This window comes from Pithys albifrons, chromosome 3 (genome assembly GCF_047495875.1).
Source record: "Pithys albifrons albifrons isolate INPA30051 chromosome 3, PitAlb_v1, whole genome shotgun sequence".
Lineage (NCBI taxonomy): Eukaryota > Metazoa > Chordata > Aves > Passeriformes > Thamnophilidae > Pithys > Pithys albifrons.
Window position 1 is genome coordinate 1,725,694 of NC_092460.1, and position 18,931 is coordinate 1,744,624.

General features: G+C 51.4%; 1 protein-coding gene across 6 annotated transcripts in view; it reads right to left on the reverse strand.

The window, feature by feature from the left end:
- Nucleotides 1-18,931, reverse strand: part of ITPR1 (inositol 1,4,5-trisphosphate receptor type 1) — a 182,875-nt gene that overhangs the window by 59,204 nt on the left and 104,740 nt on the right. For 5 of the 6 annotated variants that reach the window (XM_071550192.1, XM_071550193.1, XM_071550191.1 and 2 more), the window contains 2 exons: nt 1,117-1,249; nt 301-491 (listed from right to left, as the gene is read on the reverse strand). In XM_071550192.1, coding sequence (XP_071406293.1) covers nt 301-491; nt 1,117-1,249 — 324 coding nt within the window. Of the gene's footprint in view, nt 1-300; nt 492-1,116; nt 1,250-6,559; nt 6,611-8,250; nt 8,287-17,574; nt 17,602-18,931 lie in introns of all 6 variants that reach the window. The other variant, XM_071550196.1, reaches the window with a different exon arrangement.

The window sequence follows — 18,931 nt, forward strand, 5'->3', positions numbered from 1 at the left end:
TGAGCACGCTGCAGTTGCCTGGACTTATCTGTCAGAGCAGTCAGTAACTTCCCCCCAGAGCTGTTTTATGAGACATTCCTCTCACTGCCCTGGGAAACACCTCAATTACCCAGTGCTCATGCAAACATTTAGTAAGTTCACTTTTGCATGGCAGACACTAACATTTCCCAAAATTACAGGTCAAAGATCACGTAGTCATTTCCCCTCCCATCTCCTTCAACTCCTCAAGTTTCCTGGATTCCATAAAAACATTTCCCTTCCCGCCACGGGTTGGTCATGGGAAGTTTTCCATTTCCCTACCTGTATGGTAGTGTTCCCACCTTCCAGCAGGGCAATGGCTAACAGGATGCTCTCATGGAAGACTCTGTCACTGGTGGCATTCATGATGAGATCTATGACCAGGTTGGATGCACCTTCTTTATCCAGATGACACTGGACATCTGCCAGGCTCATCTCCCCTCGGCTCATCGAACTCGATCCGGAGCTTCCTCCTGGAAAGGTGAAACAGGTTGGCATTGACACCATGGTGATGCCACCTCTCTTCAAAGCCAGGTTGGACAGGGCTTGGAGAAACCTGGGCTAGTGGAAGGTGTCTCTCCCATGGCAAAGGGTGGGACAAGATGGTCTCTAATATCCCTTCCAACCCCAACCAGTCCGATTCCATGATTATTGACTTTTTTGGCAATGGTCTCAAATTAAATAAACTGCACTTTATAACTGACTTCAGACAGAATTTTTGCTCATCCTACCCCCCAATCTCTCTGCAATGCCATGAGAGGGTTTTGTTCCAGGTATGGTTAGCAATCTGACAACACCTTTCTCATATATTACTGCAAATATTAAATTGATTGGGATTTCTAAGCACGTTTATTCCAACTAATGTCCCAACTTTAAGTCAACCCAAGGCATTCCCTGGAAGCACAAAAATCTCTGCTCAGTTTGGCTGTCTGAAGGACAGCCATCCATGTGGACAGCTCCCTCTTTCTGGGAGTTCACAGAAGGGGACAGCGAGGGATGACAAGCCCCAATTTCACATGTGAGGCACCAACTTTGAGGCAGACCCGGGGCTGGGGGAGGGCAGAGCACAGCCCCAGGGGCAGCAGGGGCAGGTCCTACCTCCTGGGCTGGCCTTGCTGGCAGTGCTGGCAGCCAGGGGCCCGTTGCCGAAGCTGGTGAGGCTCTCGCGCCGCGCCGCCGGCCGCGCCGTGCCGTAGTAGCGGTTCACCAACACCTGCCGGAGCGCCTCGCCCTTGAGCCAAGGAGAGGGACAGCACGGGGTGAGCTCCAGGAGAAACAATCCCCTGGTGGGCACTGCCAGGGGCACTGCTACTGTTTGTCTTCTTGTGGTGAGGGAGGGGGACCGAAACCCTGAGACTGGGACAAACCCTCTGAGCATCTCCCGCTGTGCTTGGGCAGGCTGGGACACCGGGGGGTCATGGGGCTCAGGGGAGGTTGTGGGTTCCCAGCACACAAAGAGCTGCAGGTCAGGCTTTGGGCAAAGCTCTCTCAACAAATTTTATCCTCAAAGAGGTTTTTTTCTTAATTAAGTTCTACTGTCTCAGTATTCAATGTAAAATGGTCGCATCTGTACAGCACCAACATGAAATTCAGAGGTGGGTTAGAGCAAGAGGAACATCAGAAATGATGTTGTGAGGAGCAATCCCATCTCCCCACCCCTATCCCACTTTGCCATCTCCCCAGCACTGAGGGATGTGCTCCTTTCTCCCCCCCGCACGAGCTGCTGGGTCAGCCCAGACCGAACCCCCTCCTGGGTCACACAGCCCATGGGGTCCCACTCCAGGCTTTGCAGCATTCCCAGGAATGTGGAGGCCTGGCCAAAGCCCTGAGCAGCACACAAACACCACACTGGGGTTAGCAGGGTCTGTAAGGTCTCTGTGCTCAGAGGAAACGGGATTATCCCAACTGGGAGTGCTGTCACAGCAGCACCACCCTGGGACAGCACTGGGGAGCAGAGGACGGGGCTTTCTGGGGATTCAATACATAAATAACAACAAAAGAAAGTCTAGTCAGGACTAATTTCATATTAAAAATACGTCAGGAAGAACTAAAGCATCTTATCTTTATCTCCACTCACAAAACACACGCTCGTCACTGATTTTCAGTTGTATTTCAAATGGAATTAGTTGTCTTGACTATAGAGTCAAGATGTCATTTAATATATTAGCTGCCATAAAAGTGAAATCTTATTTTTTAACTTCCACAAGAGGCCTTTAAAACACAAATAAGTAAATGGAGCTACATAAATGTGCATGAATTGGCTCACACAGAACTCCAGCACTGCTGCAGTCACACTGCTTTGATACAAAGCTGGCACTTACAAAGGTAACTCCTAGAAATTCTTAAACCCCAAAAGAAAAAAAAAGATAAAAACCTGGCTGGAAATTAAGCCCTTTACCAAATTGCAGACAAAAAGGAGAAGCTCAACACGTGCCTGGGGCTGGTGAGGGATCACTGCCCTCCCTGCAGGGCTGGGGCTCAAATGGGGCTCCCACCACCTGCTCCTTGTCACCACAATCCAGCAGCTTGGAAACGGTTCCTGTGGATTGTCAGTGTGGGAGCTGCAGTTTATGGGATCAGATGGGGAGGGAGAGAGTGCCAGGGAGACAGGGCGTAAAATAAACACGAGGAGAGTGTTCTAAACAGCTGCTTCCAAAAGTCCCAAAAAGCAGAAAAAAGGAAAATTCCACTGGAAGCAACGGTAGGAGGAGATGAGCACTTTTCCAAGGGATGTGTGCCTGGGCCAAAGTGAGCACGTAGGAGAGGCAGCTGAGGAGCTCCAGCACATCCTGCCCCAGGAGCTGCTGTGGCTGACAGTGCCCTGTGAGCGCTGGGCACACCATGCAGGGCTCTGTCCCTGCCCTGCTCCCAGCCTGGCAGGTAAGGGAGGCAACAGGACACAACAAGGCCAAGCCAGACGACAAACCCAGAACTGCCCCTTCCCTCTACACATGGCCCGGTTGGAAAGGGAACTTGATACCCACGTGAGCCCCATGACAAGAATGAAGGTACAAGGGAGCTCTCATATTACCTCTTTCCTCTGCAGTTGAACTAATTGTCAGTCATCACATCAACTGGCACTTAAACCAGTCATTTTCACTACTTAATGCAAAGATAAGACACATCCAACTGCAAGAATTCCACCTCCTCCTGAATTAAGGAGGGTAACTAAAGCTCCTGGAGTTGTCTCCAGATTTTCCTCCTGGCCCACTGGGGAAGTGACTTCTATTCCATGGTCAAAAGAGTTGGGGTGAGTGGAGACACCCGACCAGGAGGACAGACCTGCAGTACCCCTGGTGTCTGAAGAAGGTCTATATCCAAACCAGGACAAATCACCTGAACATGCAGGTAGGAACACATGCCAAGCAGTTGTTTCTAGTCTGAGAATGTGCTGATCCATAGGGCTGGCAACCTGCATTCACCATCATTTCAAATTCTAACTGCAAAGAAAAGCTTTGCTCCCTATGAATTTATACAAACCCACCATAATAGTTAATGAAATAGGAGTAGGTTATCAAAATGTAGGGTAGGAAAAAATTAGTGATATTTAAGAAACGTTCCAATTAATTCAGCTGCAATGCTTGGCTCCAGAACAGTTCCTTAACCATCCTGTTAGTGCTGTGCACCACTTTAATGTGGGCAATGTGCAAACAAATATCAGATGTTTGGCAATGATCAGAAAAATCAAATATGGTACCTAGAGAAACCCCAACCACATCCAGTTTCATCTCTGTTCACCACCAGGCAAACTAAGGTGTATGCAAACATTACTGTGCATGTATCAGTAATGCAGATGCAACACACAGCTCTGAGTGACACCAGAGACCTGCTGTAACCTTTAAAACAGAGCAACTTGAATAACATTTACAGGGAAGAGGTTACAAGTCATTGCTGTTCTGTTCCACCTACAAGAGTAGAAGAAATGGCAAAAGGCATTAATGACACTGACTTTGCAGCCAACTCCACAAGCCTGATTAATTCACTTCATAACTGAGTGATCACCACCCAGGGGACAAGTTTGGAGTGGACAAAACCAGGAGCTGAGGTTTAATTTGGAGCAACCAACATAGCACCAGAGAGAAGGAGCTCCAGCACTCCCTCCATAAACATGGCTCACCAATGGGACACCAGAGAGAAGGGGCTCCAGCACTCCCTCCATAAACATGGCTCACCAATGACACACCAGAGAGAAGGGGCTCCTGCAAGCCCTACATAAACATGGCTCACCAATGGGACACCAGAGAGAAGGAGCTCCTGCAAACCCTCCATAAACATGGCTCACCAATGACACACCAGAGAGAAGGGGCTCCTGCATCCCCCCCATAAACATGGCTCACCAATGGGACACCAGAGAGAAGGGGCTCCTGCATCCCCCCCATAAACATGGCTCACCAATGGGACACCAGAGAGAAGGGGCTCCTGCATCCCCCCCATAAACATGGCTCACCAATGACACACCAGAGAGAAGGAGCTCCTGCATCTCCTCCATAAACATGGCTCACCAATGTGACACCAGAGAGAAAGGGCTCCTGCAAGCCCTACATAAACATGGCTCACCAATCCAACACCAGAGAGAAGGGGCTCCAGCACTCCCTACATAAACATGGCTCACCAATGGGACACCAGAGAGAAGGGGCTCCAGCATTCCCTCCATAAACATGGCTCACCAATGGGACACCAGAGAGAAGGGGCTCCACAACCCCGTCCATAAACATGGCTCACCAATGGGACACCAGAGAGAAGGGGCTCCAGCATCTCCTTCAGTAACATGGCTCACCAATGGGACACCAGAGAGAAGGGGCTCCTGCAAACCCTCCATAAACATGGCTCACCAATGGGACACCAGAGAGAAGGGGCTCCTGCATCTCCTCCATAAACATGGCTCACCAACGCAACACCAGAGAAGGGGCTCCTGCATCTCCTCCATAAACATGGCTCACCAATGGGACACCACAGAGAAGGGGTTCCTGCATCTCCTCCAGTAACATGGCTCACCAATGGGACACCAGAGAGAAGGGGCTCCAGCACTGCCTCCATAAACATGGCTCACCAATGGGACACCAGAGAGAAGGGGCTCCACAACCCCCTCCATAAACATGGCTCACCAATGACAAACCAGAGAGAAGGGGCTCCTGCATCCCCCCCATAAACATGGCTCACCAATGGGACACCAGAGAGAAGGGGCTCCTGCATCTCCCCCATAAACATGGCTCACCAATGGGACACCAGAGAGAAGGGGCTCCTGCATCCCCCCCATAAACATGGCTCACCAATGGGACACCAGAGAGAAGGGGCTCCTGCATCCCCCCCATAAACATGGCTCACCAATGGGACACCAGAGAGAAGGGGCTCCTGCAAACCCTCCATAAACATGGCTCACCAATGGGACACCAGAGAGAAGGGGCTCCAGCACTCCCTCCATAAACATGGCTCACCAATGACACACCAGAGAGAAGGAGCTCCTGCAAACCCTCCATAAACATGGCTCACCAATGGGACACCAGAGAGAAGGGGCTCCTGCAAACCCTCCATAAACATGGCTCACCAATGGGACACCAGAGAGAAGGGGCTCCTGCATCCCCCCCATAAACATGGCTCACCAATGGGACACCAGAGAGAAGGGGCTCCTGCATCCCCCCATAAACATGGCTCACCAATGGGACACCAGAGAGAAGGGGCTCCTGCATCCCCCCCATAAACATGGCTCACCAATGACACACCAGAGAGAAGGAGCTCCTGCATCTCCTCCATAAACATGGCTCACCAATGTGACACCAGAGAGAAAGGGCTCCTGCAAGCCCTACATAAACATGGCTCACCAATCCAACACCAGAGAGAAGGGGCTCCAGCACTCCCTACATAAACATGGCTCACCAATGGGACACCAGAGAGAAGGGGCTCCAGCATTCCCTCCATAAACATGGCTCACCAATGGGACACCAGAGAGAAGGGGCTCCTGCATCCCCCCCATAAACATGGCTCACCAATGGGACACCAGAGAGAAGGGGCTCCTGCATCCCCCCCATAAACATGGCTCACCAATGGGACACCAGAGAGAAGGGGCTCCAGCACTGCCTCCATAAACATGACTCACCAATGGGACACCAGAGAGAAGGGGCTCCTGCATCCCCCCCATAAACATGGCTCACCAATGGGACACCAGAGAGAAGGGGCTCCAGCACTGCCTCCATAAACATGACTCACCAATGGGACACCAGAGAAAAGGGGTTCCTGCATCCCCCCCCATAAACATGGCTCACCAATGTGACACCAGAGAAAAGGGGCTCCTGCATCCCCTCCATAAACATGGCTCACCAATGGGACACCAGAGAGAAGGGGCTCCAGCACCTCCTACATAAACATGGCTCACCAATGACACACCAGAGAGAAGGGGCTCCTGCATTCCCTCCATAAACATGGCTCACCATTTCAGACTTTCCAAGAGCAGTTAACACACAAGTTTCTTACATGACTTGGGCTTCACTGCTTAAAAGGAAAAGGTCGAGGGTTAGCTCTGAACGTGCTCAGCTGCTGTACATACCCTTCTATGATCCTCCAGTTGCCTCTGTGGTAGAGTTTGATCAAGCTCCTGCTGTGTGTGCAGAAATCTCATTGTAAAGCAGAACAACACTCGAGACACACCAACATTTGGCACTCAGGGAGGTCACAGTTGAAAAAAGGGGGGAGATGAGGAGGGTGGACTAACAAGTTCTCAAAACAGGACATCTGCCCTCAGTCAGCCCTGGCAGCCCTTACCCCTCTCTCTGCCACCCCCCACACCACCAGGGCATGCACATGTGCCAACACCTCCCTGGAGTGAGAGGAAACAGGGTCTGTCTCACTGTGCAGTGCCCAGGAGCTCAGCCCACACATGCCCATGCACAGACACACAGGTACCCCCACACCCCCCTGGACACACCTCTGGGGACATGAGGAACTGCAACACAACTCCCCGTGGTCAGGGGAGTCATTTGAGACTGTGGAGGGCCCCTGGATAACCTGGAGGGTTCCCTTTCAGTGTCAGGGCCTTCAGTGGGCTGGCACTGAACAGTCCCTTGGCACCTGCATGTTTCCAAATCAAATCTCTCTCTTACTTCAGGTATTCACCTTCAGGAATGGAAATTCCACTGTGTAAACTTGAAGCACATGCAGATTTTGTTGCTTTAGAGCATCTAAAATGTGTAGCACAACTGCTCCATGCAGGGACCCATCTTAAACCAGGAGCCACCTCCCAAACATCTCAAAGGCATCCAATGACCACTCAGAGTTTCGGTTCACATTTAAACACTATTCCACAAAAACTACAAATACAAAGGTCTAAACCACCACAAACAATTCCCTCCTCCTATTTCCAAGCATATTTATAATCTTCCTGTCTATACTGAGATCAGCTCAGTTGGTTCAAACTTGGTTGCAATAATGCCAAGGTCATGGGTTCAATCCCCTCTGTGGGGCATTGACTTGAGTTGGACTCGATGATCCTTGTGGGTCCCTTCCCACTCAGAATAGTCTGTGAGTCTGTGATTCTGTATAGCTCAAAGAATCAACACTGCCCTCAATTTAGATTTCCATGTTGTTTCGCTGAGATTTGCACTGACTTGGCACCCAGTTGTGCAATCCATCCATGTCAACTCTTGATGTCCCAAGAATTTCCAAAGAATTTGAGATTTCGTAAGTTCTCATGTCTTCACTTTGGCAAATAATGTGGTTTGTGCAAACTGGTGCTGGGGTATCTCACACAGGACATGTTCTCAGGAACCCTGAAGATGTGAAGTGACCATGAGCTCTTCCACTGGGGCACTTTAACCAGCTCACCAGATCATCTGGGGCTGGGAAGCTCCCACTAACAACTTCTGACACCTCTTCCTTTGGGTATTGAAGTACGTGAGGCAAAGGGAAAACCAAATTCTGCAGTAGGAGCCAGAGAAACAAAGTCTCATTTTGCCAATGCAGGGAAATTTGAGAGGAGACTCTGACAGGGCCTCCCTGAAAGCATAAGGGAAATGGCTGAAAGGAACCAGGATTTGGGACTAATTTACAGGAGGGTTTTATATTTTCAGACTATCCCACTGATGGTGCATCAGATTAAACCACTTCAAGAACTCTCCTTCTTTCCACTGTGTAACACCACGCAGGAACACACATTTCACAGGGTTTTACCAACAAGACACTCCACTAGGACTACTTGAACACCCATATTTGTGTGTGGCACAAATATAGGTGGGGACACACCTCCACGGGGCTCTCCGTTTCTGGAGCTTGCGGCAGCTGGTTGAAAGTAAAATGCAGAAAAATTAGTCATTCCCCCAGAATCTTCCATCCCAACAGCAACCCAGTGGTCAACAGAGAGGGGAAGGGAGCTGGCAAAGCACTTGACTTCAGCTGAATCACCACAAATGAATTACAGCCATAATTACTGTTTGCACCCTCCCTCCCTGCTCCTGGAAGGGCCACATTTGGAACACTTTGCAGGAATCCTTTGAACATCCCAAACTGCTCTGCATGGACTCAGAGGCACAAGCAAAGAGCTTCAGTTGCAGTTCTGGGACCACACAGCTGGGATGTGTGGCTGGAGGGCAGCACATCCATCCCAGGGGGCAGGAGGGGGGAGCCAGGAATGCCTGTCACAAAGGCAGCAGCCTTGTCATTTGAGTTTAGAAACGTTTTCGGTGGATTCTCATCTATAAACATAATTTCCCTGAGATAAAAGATATATGATGCAGCACCAAACAGGAGCAACGAGACAAGGGCCTGCGTGGTGACAGCTTTTCAAATTTAAAATGCTGATCATCACACTGAAACAGATGAAGACAAGCAGCTTTTATCTACTCGAGTGTAGACACACAACAAAGACCCTGAACATTCAAATGCAGCTGCCTTTTAATCGTGGGGAAATTGCTTTAAGTCCTCAGAGCAGACACGCAGAAATCAGGTGCTGATGATACAAAACAGACTGAGTCAGACACTCACTGGCTGTGTCTGCCCAGGACAGGCAGACAGAGGAGCACAGGCTGGGAGAGCACGTGGAGCTTTAACCCAAGAGCTGCTGGGAATGCCCCTCAATTGGAGAGGGAGTCAAAATACACAGAGATTGCACTCCCCAGGCAGGAGCCAGAGGAGTGAGAGTTCCCCTGGGGTGCTCCACAGGCAGGGGCTCCTTGGCCAGGAAAGACCCTTCTCTGCTCTCCTCCTCATGGGCTTTGCTCCTGGCAGCTCCCACGGCCTCTGCTCGGCGTTTCCTGGCATTGTCAACTCCTGGACCCTTCCCAAGCATGCAAAGCACTCCTGGGCTGCTGCAGCCCAGGCAGGAGCACTGAGGGCAGAGGCCCCAAGAGCACAGGAAGCAGCTCCTGGATGCAGAGGAACAGAACAGAGTGTTCCTGCCCGGCTGGGAGCCCTGGCACGCTGCTGTGCCCACACACAGGGGCTGCACAGCCTGGGCACGGCAGGGCAACCCTCCTGCTGGCCCAGGGAGCCACCAGCAGCCAGGAAATCAGGGCTGTTCCCCTGCAGGGGAGATGAGCTCCCTCCCTGCCAGGCAAGGGGGCACAGGCTGGTGTGTCAGGTGGACGCTCAGTTGGTTCAAACTTGGTTGCAGTAATGCCAAGGTCATGGGTTCAATCCCCTGGGTGGGCATTGACTTGAGTTGGACTCTATGATCCTTGTGGGTCCCTTCCAGCTCAGAATAGTCTGGGATTCTGATTCACAATAGTCTGTGGTGCTGGACTTGGGATCCAACCAAAAGTTTCCTTCTGGGCACTGGAACAGACTGCCCAGGGAGCTGTGGCTGCCCCAGGCCTGGGAGTGTCCAAGGTCAGGTTGGGCTGGGCTTGGAGCAACCTGGTTGAGTGAAAGATGTCCCTGCCCATGGCAGATGAGCTTTAAGATCCTTTCCAACCCAAACCACTCTGGGATCCCTGGAGTTATACCATGACCCCATTTTAACCAAACATACATGTATATTTTGGAGTTGAAAAGCAGCACAGATAAAGAACCATCATGAAATTATATTAATCTTTCCCGACTTAACTGCAGAAGGAAAAATCACATATCATAGCTCACAAATTCCTGTGCCTTCTCTCTGTGGCACAGAGGGCACATCAGAGCCAGACCCACACAGCCACCTGGGAGCAAAAGCCACTACCTGGGCAATGCCCAGGTGGATGACAAACAGCACAGCCCTCAGCAAACTTCCAGCAAGAATATAAACTCCAAATACTGAAATTTCAATTCTCACAGTCAAAATGAGTTCAAATAGAGAATTATTGAGCTTGTGCTCCAAAGTATCAGCTTATGCTTTCCAAGAAGGATCAAGCAGAGTGGGAGAGCAGCCTGACATAGGAATTTTGCAAGATTTCTCCATATACTCCAGCTCTGCAACCAGAGGAAAGTGCTGGTTTGAGGGGCAGGTTTGTGGAATACCAAAAGCAGCCAGGTGAGTGCCATGGACACTGGTCAGCTTTCCAACTGAACACAGTGGGTGGCCAGGGCAGAGCACAATGTCTGTGCTTTTTATCAGCAGCAGGGAAGGAAAAGTCCCTTCAAATGCTGAGAAAACCCCCTGTTCCTTTGAAGTCTGCACTCCCACCAGGCTGGCCAAGAAACCACAGCAGCAGCAGGAACAGAAGTGCAACCTCTGACCTGCTGGTGACCCAAAGGCTCCCAGAACCCACTTCCCCAGCACAGGCTACATGAGCTGCCCAGAATGGCCTTTACCCAACTCAGCAGGGGATGTAGCCCCTCACAACCCACCATAGCAAGGACAGCTCCAGTGGGAATTCATTACATCCCAAATTATGTGATATGGATGAGCTTGCCATCCTTTTCCATTTTGGTTTTGAGGAAGGTACAAAAATTTTCATTTGCTTTCAAAATAATCAAGATCAAAGTTATCTAATCTGTCTTTCACAGAAAATTCAAACTACCACCACTGTGGACACAGAGTGGAAATGGCTTGAGGAAAAGCAGAAAGATTTTCATTCAGGTTTGAAGAATCAGGATTCCTTTGGTCTCTATTTTTTTAACTCAGTTGTGTAGTAAACATTCAGACAACTGAGCAAAAGGCTTGAAATGCCTTTAAAAGGCTGGTGGATGTTCCAGTTCCCAGACTGGCTCTGCTCTGGAAAGTGGCTTTGGCAAAACAGTTTGGAAAATATCCCACATGGTAAATAAATGAGTGGGAAATAATCTTATCAAAACCCCCCCATGTTCCTGTGACCACAAACACAAACACTTCCAAAAACCTGGTCCTTTCCTCTTCAGCCTCACCAAACTTCAGAATTTCAACAAGACAATGAACAAATCAGCACAATTCCAAGCACAAATCTCCTCCACTTCAGGCATCTCCAAGTTCAAGGGACTGAGAGGTGACAAACCTCAGGCTGCTGAATTGATGCCATTTTCCAAACTACCCCAAAACTCCTCCAGGTTTTTCTCCAAACATCCCTCTCAGTGAGACAGGAAGGGGAACAGCTGGTGAAGGCAAGAGGAAAGTCACACCTGCACTGGGAGGTCTTCAGGCTCAGCACAGCCCTTGGAAGCAGCTCATCCAACTCCACTGCTGGGGCTCTGGGGAGCAGCAGTGGGGAGGAGGGAGGTGCCTGAGCTGTCAGGGAGTTGGGTTCAACACTGGGGGGTCCTCCTGGTCCCAAAATCTGGGAATTCAGGAACTGACTCAACTCCATGCACATGGCATTGGATCATTGGGTGTTGGGGGAACAGGTTTGCCAGAGAGGAGGAAATAAAGAGGGCAAAACACAACTACAGAATCAGCCAAATATCACACTAAGCTTTTGACAGCCAGGCTGCACATCCTGCAAGGAAAGAAGAGCTCAGATCTGTGTTATTCTGAAAGCTCTGCCTCAGCTCCTGCATTGCCATGCCCAGTATCAGCTGGAGTTCCAGTGGGAATGGCTGTTCACTTTGAGTCCTGCAAGTCCTTTTTCCTCCCTTTTCTGAATGTCTCTGCTTTTCTCTTTGAAGCACAGTCAGTACAATCCTTCCTTGAAAGACACACAGCAAAAGCATCACCTCATCTGACTGATGACAGCAGACTAGAGCACAGATTATGTTGCTGTCCTTCATAACCCTTCAAAAATCCCACAGAACTCTGCGTGGCTTCCTTGCCAAGTCTCCTTTGTGAGGCCAACTCTGTTGCCTTGTGGAACTGAGGAAAAATTTGGATGGGAAATTTCTAATCCCTGCAGATGATCAGTAAGTGTTTGCCAAACATGCATTGGAGAGGTCTGAGGGCAGAGGGGCATGGCTGCGGACCAGGAGCACTGACCTGCTGGGACAAACTCCCACATCTCCCCCCTTCAGACCTGCACCAACGCGGCACAAATTAAGCAGCAGATGTGGAGCAGCACCTTGTCCTGGCCCAGGGCTCCCAGAGGGCAGGTGGGATTTCTGGGGGGCACAGCAGCCCCCCAGCTCCCCCCCAGTTGTGATGGGGCAGCAGCCACCTGCTCCCAGCCCTGGCACTGCCACGCTGGGGACGTGGGGAATGTCCTGCCCCTTCTCAGGGAATCTGCAGAGACTTTGTGCACTGCCAGACAATGAGGTGGGGAATTTGGCAGAAGGGCTGGCAGTGCTGGACTCAAGTCACTGGGATCTGCCCACAGGAATGCCTTCCCTCATTTTCCAGAGTCTCCAGTGCAGAAAGCACGTTTTCCTTGGGCTGGGGCTTTCCAGAGACCTCAGTCCGTGCCCTTCAGTGCTGCTGCAACCACTTCCTCCTCCTCAAATCCTCAATCTTGCAGACTTCTACAGTAACTAAACCCTCCCAACACATTGCACAGCAGCAGTTTTAATTAACCAGTAAGAGGGTGTAACTATTGCTGAGGTTTTTGGTGACAAATAAGTGCAAGCAACATTCCAGTCTCCTTTTCCAAAGAGCTCACCAATTCCAGTTCGTGCAATAAAAACGGTCCAAAGATTGCAGGATTTCTCAAGGGGAAAAAAAATATAAGGCAGCCCACAAAAATTTATGAGAGCCTGCATTTCCTCTGCTCGAGACATAACAAGTGAAGCACTGTCTAAGAGCAAAACACCCAGGAGAAATGACTGGAGCTGCCCTCAACAGGAAAATAATTCCTAAGTGCAGCTCTCCAGCTCTGAAGAGGTTAATGTATTTCCCAGCTCCAATCAAAAATGCATAAAATAGCACCTATTTTGCACCTTATTCAGCCAGTGTAGTTCTATTTTATTATTAATAAAGGGCACTGAGAAGGTTAATTCAGGCAACCCCTTTGAACCAGCATTTTCAGTTCCCTTTTCACCTACTTGAAACCTCAAGACCAAAGTGAAAAGGTGAAAAAAAACCCCAAACCCAAACTCTCCTGAGAGGCTCTGCAGGTGGTTTTTGCTGGGTAAAGCTGCATCAAAAGCATCATTAGTGAATAAAAAGAGATAAACCCCCAACATAATCCTGAAAAATACCTAATTACAAGTGAAACCTCCAGTGCTTCTGGATTTGGTCCTTGGGGTGGTTGCTGGCCCTGCCCCAGCACTGAGGGTGGGGGAGCAGCAGAGCACCTGAATTCACCCCAAAAATGACACAGAGCACCTGAATTCATCCCCAAAATGACACAGAGCACCTGAATTCACCCCAAAACTAACAGAGCTCCAGTGCTTTTCACCCCAAACTCACAGAGCACCTGAATTCACCCCAAAAATGACACAGAGCTCCAGTGCTTTTACCCCAAAACTGACACAGAACTCCAGCACTTTTCACCTCAAAAATGACACAGAGCTCCAGTACTTTTACCCCAAAACTGACACAGAGCTCCAGAATTCACCCCAAACTGACACGGAGCTCCAGAATTCACCCCAAAACTAACACAGAGCTCCAGTGCTTTTCACCCCAAACTCACAGAGCACCTGAATTCACCCCAAAACTGACACAGAGCTCCAGTGCTTTTCACCCAAAAAGGGCAAAGAGCTCCAGTTCTTTTCACCCCAAAACTGAGAGATCCAGCACTTTTCCCTCCCGACACAGAGCTCCAGTGCTTTTCATCCCCAAACTGACCACGAGCCCCAGCACTTTTCCCTCCCAAAACTGACACAGAGCTCCAGTGCTTTTCACCCCAAACTGACACAGAGCTCCAGTGCTTTTCACCCCAAACTGACACAGAGCTCCAGTGCTTTTCACCCCAAACCGTCCCCGAGCCCCAGCGGGGCGGGAGGTGGGGTCAGTGGGAAGCAGGAGCAGCCCCTGGCACGGGCTGTGCTCCATCCCTGCAAACACCCAGCGCTGGCAATCCCCGCTCAAGGTCACACAGCAGCAGCGAGCCCAAATTCCAGGAAAAAACCTTCTTATGTAACTGCTGCCTGAGTGCTGGCAGGTGCCCAGCGGAACAGCTCACTGCAATGTGGCTGGGAGGGGAAAAAGGGAATAAAAAAAAACCCAACCAAAAGCAAAGTAGGCCATGTGGCAGCACATTCGGCATCCTGCGCGTGCCACCTGCAGGGCAGCACCGAGCCCTGTCCTCTCCACCCAGCACCTGGGGAGCCCTGTCCTCTCCACCCAGCACCTGGGGAGCCCTGTCCTCTCCACCCAGCACCTGGGGAGCCCTGTCCTCTCCATCCCAGCCCTGAGGAGCCCTGTCTTCCCCTCCAGGACCTGGGGAGCCCTGTCCTCTTCATCCAGCACCTGGGGAGCCCTGTCCTCTCCACCCAGCACCTGGGGAGCCCTGTCCTCTCCACCCAGCACCTGGGGAGCCCTGTCCTCTCCACCCAGCACCTGGGGAGCCCTGTCCTCTCCACCCAGCACCTGGGGAGCCCTGTCCTCTCCACCCAGCACCTGGGGAGCCCTGTCCTCTCCACCCAGCACCTGGGGAGCCCTGTCCTCCTCTCCAGAATGTGTGTTTCAGTGCCCAGGACTCGCACTGCAGTTGGAGACTGGACCGTGGTGCCCTCAAGCATGGAGCAGGGATGAGGAGCACGACTGGGAACAAAGCCCAGACACCTCGGCAGGGAGGGAGCCCATCCTGGAGCTCAGGGAGCCCACGAGCACAACTCAGGGAGCCCACGGGCACAGCTCAGGGAGCCCGTCCTGGAGCTCAGGGAGCCCACGGGCACAGCTCAGGGAGCCCATCCTGGAGCTCAGGGAGCCTGTGCTGGAGCTCAGGGAACCCACGGGCACAGCTCAGGGAGCCCGTGCTGGAGCTGAGGGAGCCCACGGGCACAGCTCAGGGGGCCCATCCTGGAGTTCAGGGAGCCCAGGGGCACAGCTCAGGGAGCCCAGGGGCACAGCTCAAGTGACAGCATTCACCATCCTTCCTGTTCTAGAGGGGATTTCCTCCCACCAGGGTGAATTCCAGCACTACCCACCGACCTCCAAGGACACCCCTGTGCACTCACAGAGATGTGAGGTGGGGCTGCAACACCTGTTTCCTAACACAACTTTCACTAAAGCACATGGATCTCCCGGTGTGTTTAATAAACTGTATTACTGGCACCCACTGCTCACAGGAATGACCTTGGAGTACCCAGCTAAGACAAACAACCTGCACAAACAAACACAGCAGTACCAAGAAATCATTGCCACAAACAGCTACTTCAATAGAGTTCTCCCCCAAGGGAATAAGGAAAATTTCAGCTCATCAAAACCATTAAATCGTGCATAGTTCGACAGAAAAGGAAGTTAATAATTTTACTAATAATGGAGATTTTTCTATTCTTTGCCTTAAATGTTTATATAATTTCCAGGGTTGACAAGGGATAGAAAAAGGAAAGAGCAAAGCCCAGGATTTGTGAGCCTTGCCAGAGGTTCAGACCACGTGGATCCCTTCCCGTGCAGCCAGAGCTGATGGCCACACACACACCTGCTCCCTCCATGCACTTGCTCCATTGAGGAGCAATAAAATTCCTCCTTTGCAGCCTCCAGACCAAATCCTGAATTGCTGTGCACACTCTGGATGATTTATTGCAGTCAAACACAGCCAGAAAATGAAGGGGAAAGAGTTTCATGTTACGACTTAATTTGCAATTAAACAATTCAAGTTTCTCTCTGAAGTTTCTCCAAGCTAAAATTACACATATATGTGCTATTCTGGGAAGCTGCAGCAGCACATCAGCCAAGGGCTCTGGCCTGGTGGAAACCTTTATGTGCCACAGGTGAACTTTGCCAAGGCAGAGGGAAGCCTGGAGACACACCTGAGATGCCTCGTCCCAGCTCAGAGGGGATGGCAGGGCAGATAATGAACTTGGGCAACAAAATTCTGTCTGTCAGCCCAAATCAGCCTCTGGCTGAAACAAGTGATAGGAAACTCCTGACATTTTAATTAGGGAAGGCACCTGAGACCCTGACTGGAGCTTCAGCTGCAGCCCAGAGAGGGATGGCAGTGAGGGCACAGCAGGGCCTGTGCATCCCAACTAGAGATTCAGTTAAAAACAAACCCCCAAAGCCACAACTCCAGTTTGTTCTTGTGAGGAGGACGTTTTTTTTTTTGCCTGTTTTTGTTTGGATTTCACATCTATTCCACCAGGGAAGGCCCCCAGTATTATTTCCTCTTCAGAATGAAGTTTACACAGTGAATTCAAGTGCTTAACATCGAAACTAAGTCCTACAGAAAGCAATTTATGGCCTATTTCATTATCTACTCCACTGAATAAAGAGCAGTAACGTTTTAAATGTTTTAAGTGGTTGAGCTTTGTTCCCAGTAAAAGGCTGGTCTGGAAGAGAAGGCAGGAAACAAAGCACTGAGAGGGAAATATTTCTTTTTTCCGTGGTATTTCAGTAAAATAAGGTGCCAGTCAATCACTTTCTCAGTATTATACATTTATGCAAATTGCACACCCACAGGAGGGTTTTTTTGAGCTGATGAGGAAGTGGCAGCAGCAGAGGCAGCTCAGCTCCCTCCTGCACCCAGACAGGTGGCTGAGGAGCCCTGGGGAAGCTGAATCCCTGTGGAACTCCAAGCTGCACCCCCAGCAGGGCTTTCCTGCCTTGGGGACGGCTCCGTGGGGCAGCTGAGGGCTGGCTCTGATGGCAAAGAGCTTGTCACCCAGCCCAGCAGTCACTGATTCCACAGGGTCACAGCACAGCCTGATGTGGCTTCACACCCCAACCCTGCAGAGAAGGGGCAGGAAGGGCAGCGAGAGCCTTCCATGAACCGTGTGACTGTCACCTTCTGGTAAACCCAGAGACACAGTTTCTGTGCCAGCACTGGCCTCCCCTGCACCCAGACACCAGTGACACTCAGTACTCAGTTTTCCAAATAAAAAGGAAACCTCCTGCTCAGAAATGACACAGGAATGGTGGCCAAGTGCTGAATGCTGCTCACAGCAGTTCATCCCACCACGGCACCAGCTGATGAAAGGCCACCAAACACTGTAACTGCATTTGGGCTGATATTCCAACTAATGACAAATGGAATTAGTGATGATAACCATTCCCAGGGCAGACACAGGCAGACTGAAAACTCCACTAATTCACTGACACAGGCACACAAACCAGAACGCTCAGGGCTGCAGAGACAGGACAGATCACAGGGCTACTGGTAAAACAAACACCATAGAAACAACACTGGAGAAAAGAAATAAAATTAAAACCTCAGCATTATCCAATTCAATGGTAATCTGCCGGGAAAGAAAGAAGGGGAAGAATTGAAAGCAAGGATTAGTGAGAGAAGTTACACATAAATTTCATGTTAGGATCTTATAAAACATTTAACACTTCAAGGCTACAAGCCAAGACTGTATTTTCCAGTGGGCATGAGGAACATCTGCCAGCGCCGGGTGAGGGAACAGACACTGCTGGGAATGCTGTGCCAGGGAGCTTGGGAGGCAGGATGTGCCCTGGCTTTGTTCCTGTGCCAGCCCACGCGGGCTGACTGACACTGAGCCAAGGACTTCAGCCCTGGGCACGGAGCCATCGGGAGCAGGGGCTGGGGGGCAGCAGGAGGGGCAGGGGCTGGGGGGCAGCAGGAGGGCAGCAGGGGGGCAGCAGGAGGGCAGCAGGGGGGCAGCAGGGGGGGCTGGGGGCAGCAGGAGGGGCAGGGGCTGGGGGGCAGCAGGAGGGGCAGGAGTTGGAGGGCTGCAGGAGGGGCAGGAGTTGGAGGGCTGCAGGAGGGGCAGGGGCTGGGGGGCAGCAGGAGGGGCAGGAGTTGGAGGGCTGCAGGAGGGGCAGGAGTTGGAGGGCTGCAGGAGGGGCAGGAGTTGCAGGAGGGGCAGGGGCTGCAGGAGGGGCAGGGGCTGCAGGAGGGGCAGGGGCTGCAGGAGGGGCAGGGGCTGCAGGAGGGGCAGGGGCTGCAGGAGGGGCAGCATCCAGTCAGGCAGGAGAAAAGGAGCTTTGAAATGCAGCCCTGCAGCACTGAGGCAGTCATCTGGGAGGCACCCGGAGAGGCTGCATGAATGACATGTTTCAGCAAAGGAAAAACTTGGGTCTAGCCTACACTGTCAGTGCAGTGCAGTTCTGTGCCTATTAACTACTGCACAGTCTGCTCCCCGTCACTGAGGCATCCTGAGCTCCTGCCAACACAGGATCTTCAGCAGCCTGTAAAACTGAGAGCCTTCCACAGGCTGCTGTGCATCTGTGCTGTCCCCACGGGCTGTGCCAGCTGCAGGAGCCCAGCTGTGCCACCAGGGCCCCACTGCGCTCCCACCCACGCCAGGGACACGTGCCCGGGCCAGGAGGGTGAGGCACTTCATCTCTGGGCTGCAGGACTGGGCAGGAGAGGAGGAGCGCTGTGCTTATGTAATTCAGGTTGTTGCAGAGAGCACCACTTGGGATTGCAGCAGAATCACAGGCCATGCCAAACCTCCCCAGTGCTCTGCTGCTCAGCACAGCCCGGGAGAGACTTGTCAGCTCTGCCAGACAGTGACAGGACCGGGGGGATGGCTTTAAACTGAGAGGGAAGGCTGACATTACATGCTGGGGAGAAATTCTTTACTCAGAGGGTGGGCAGGC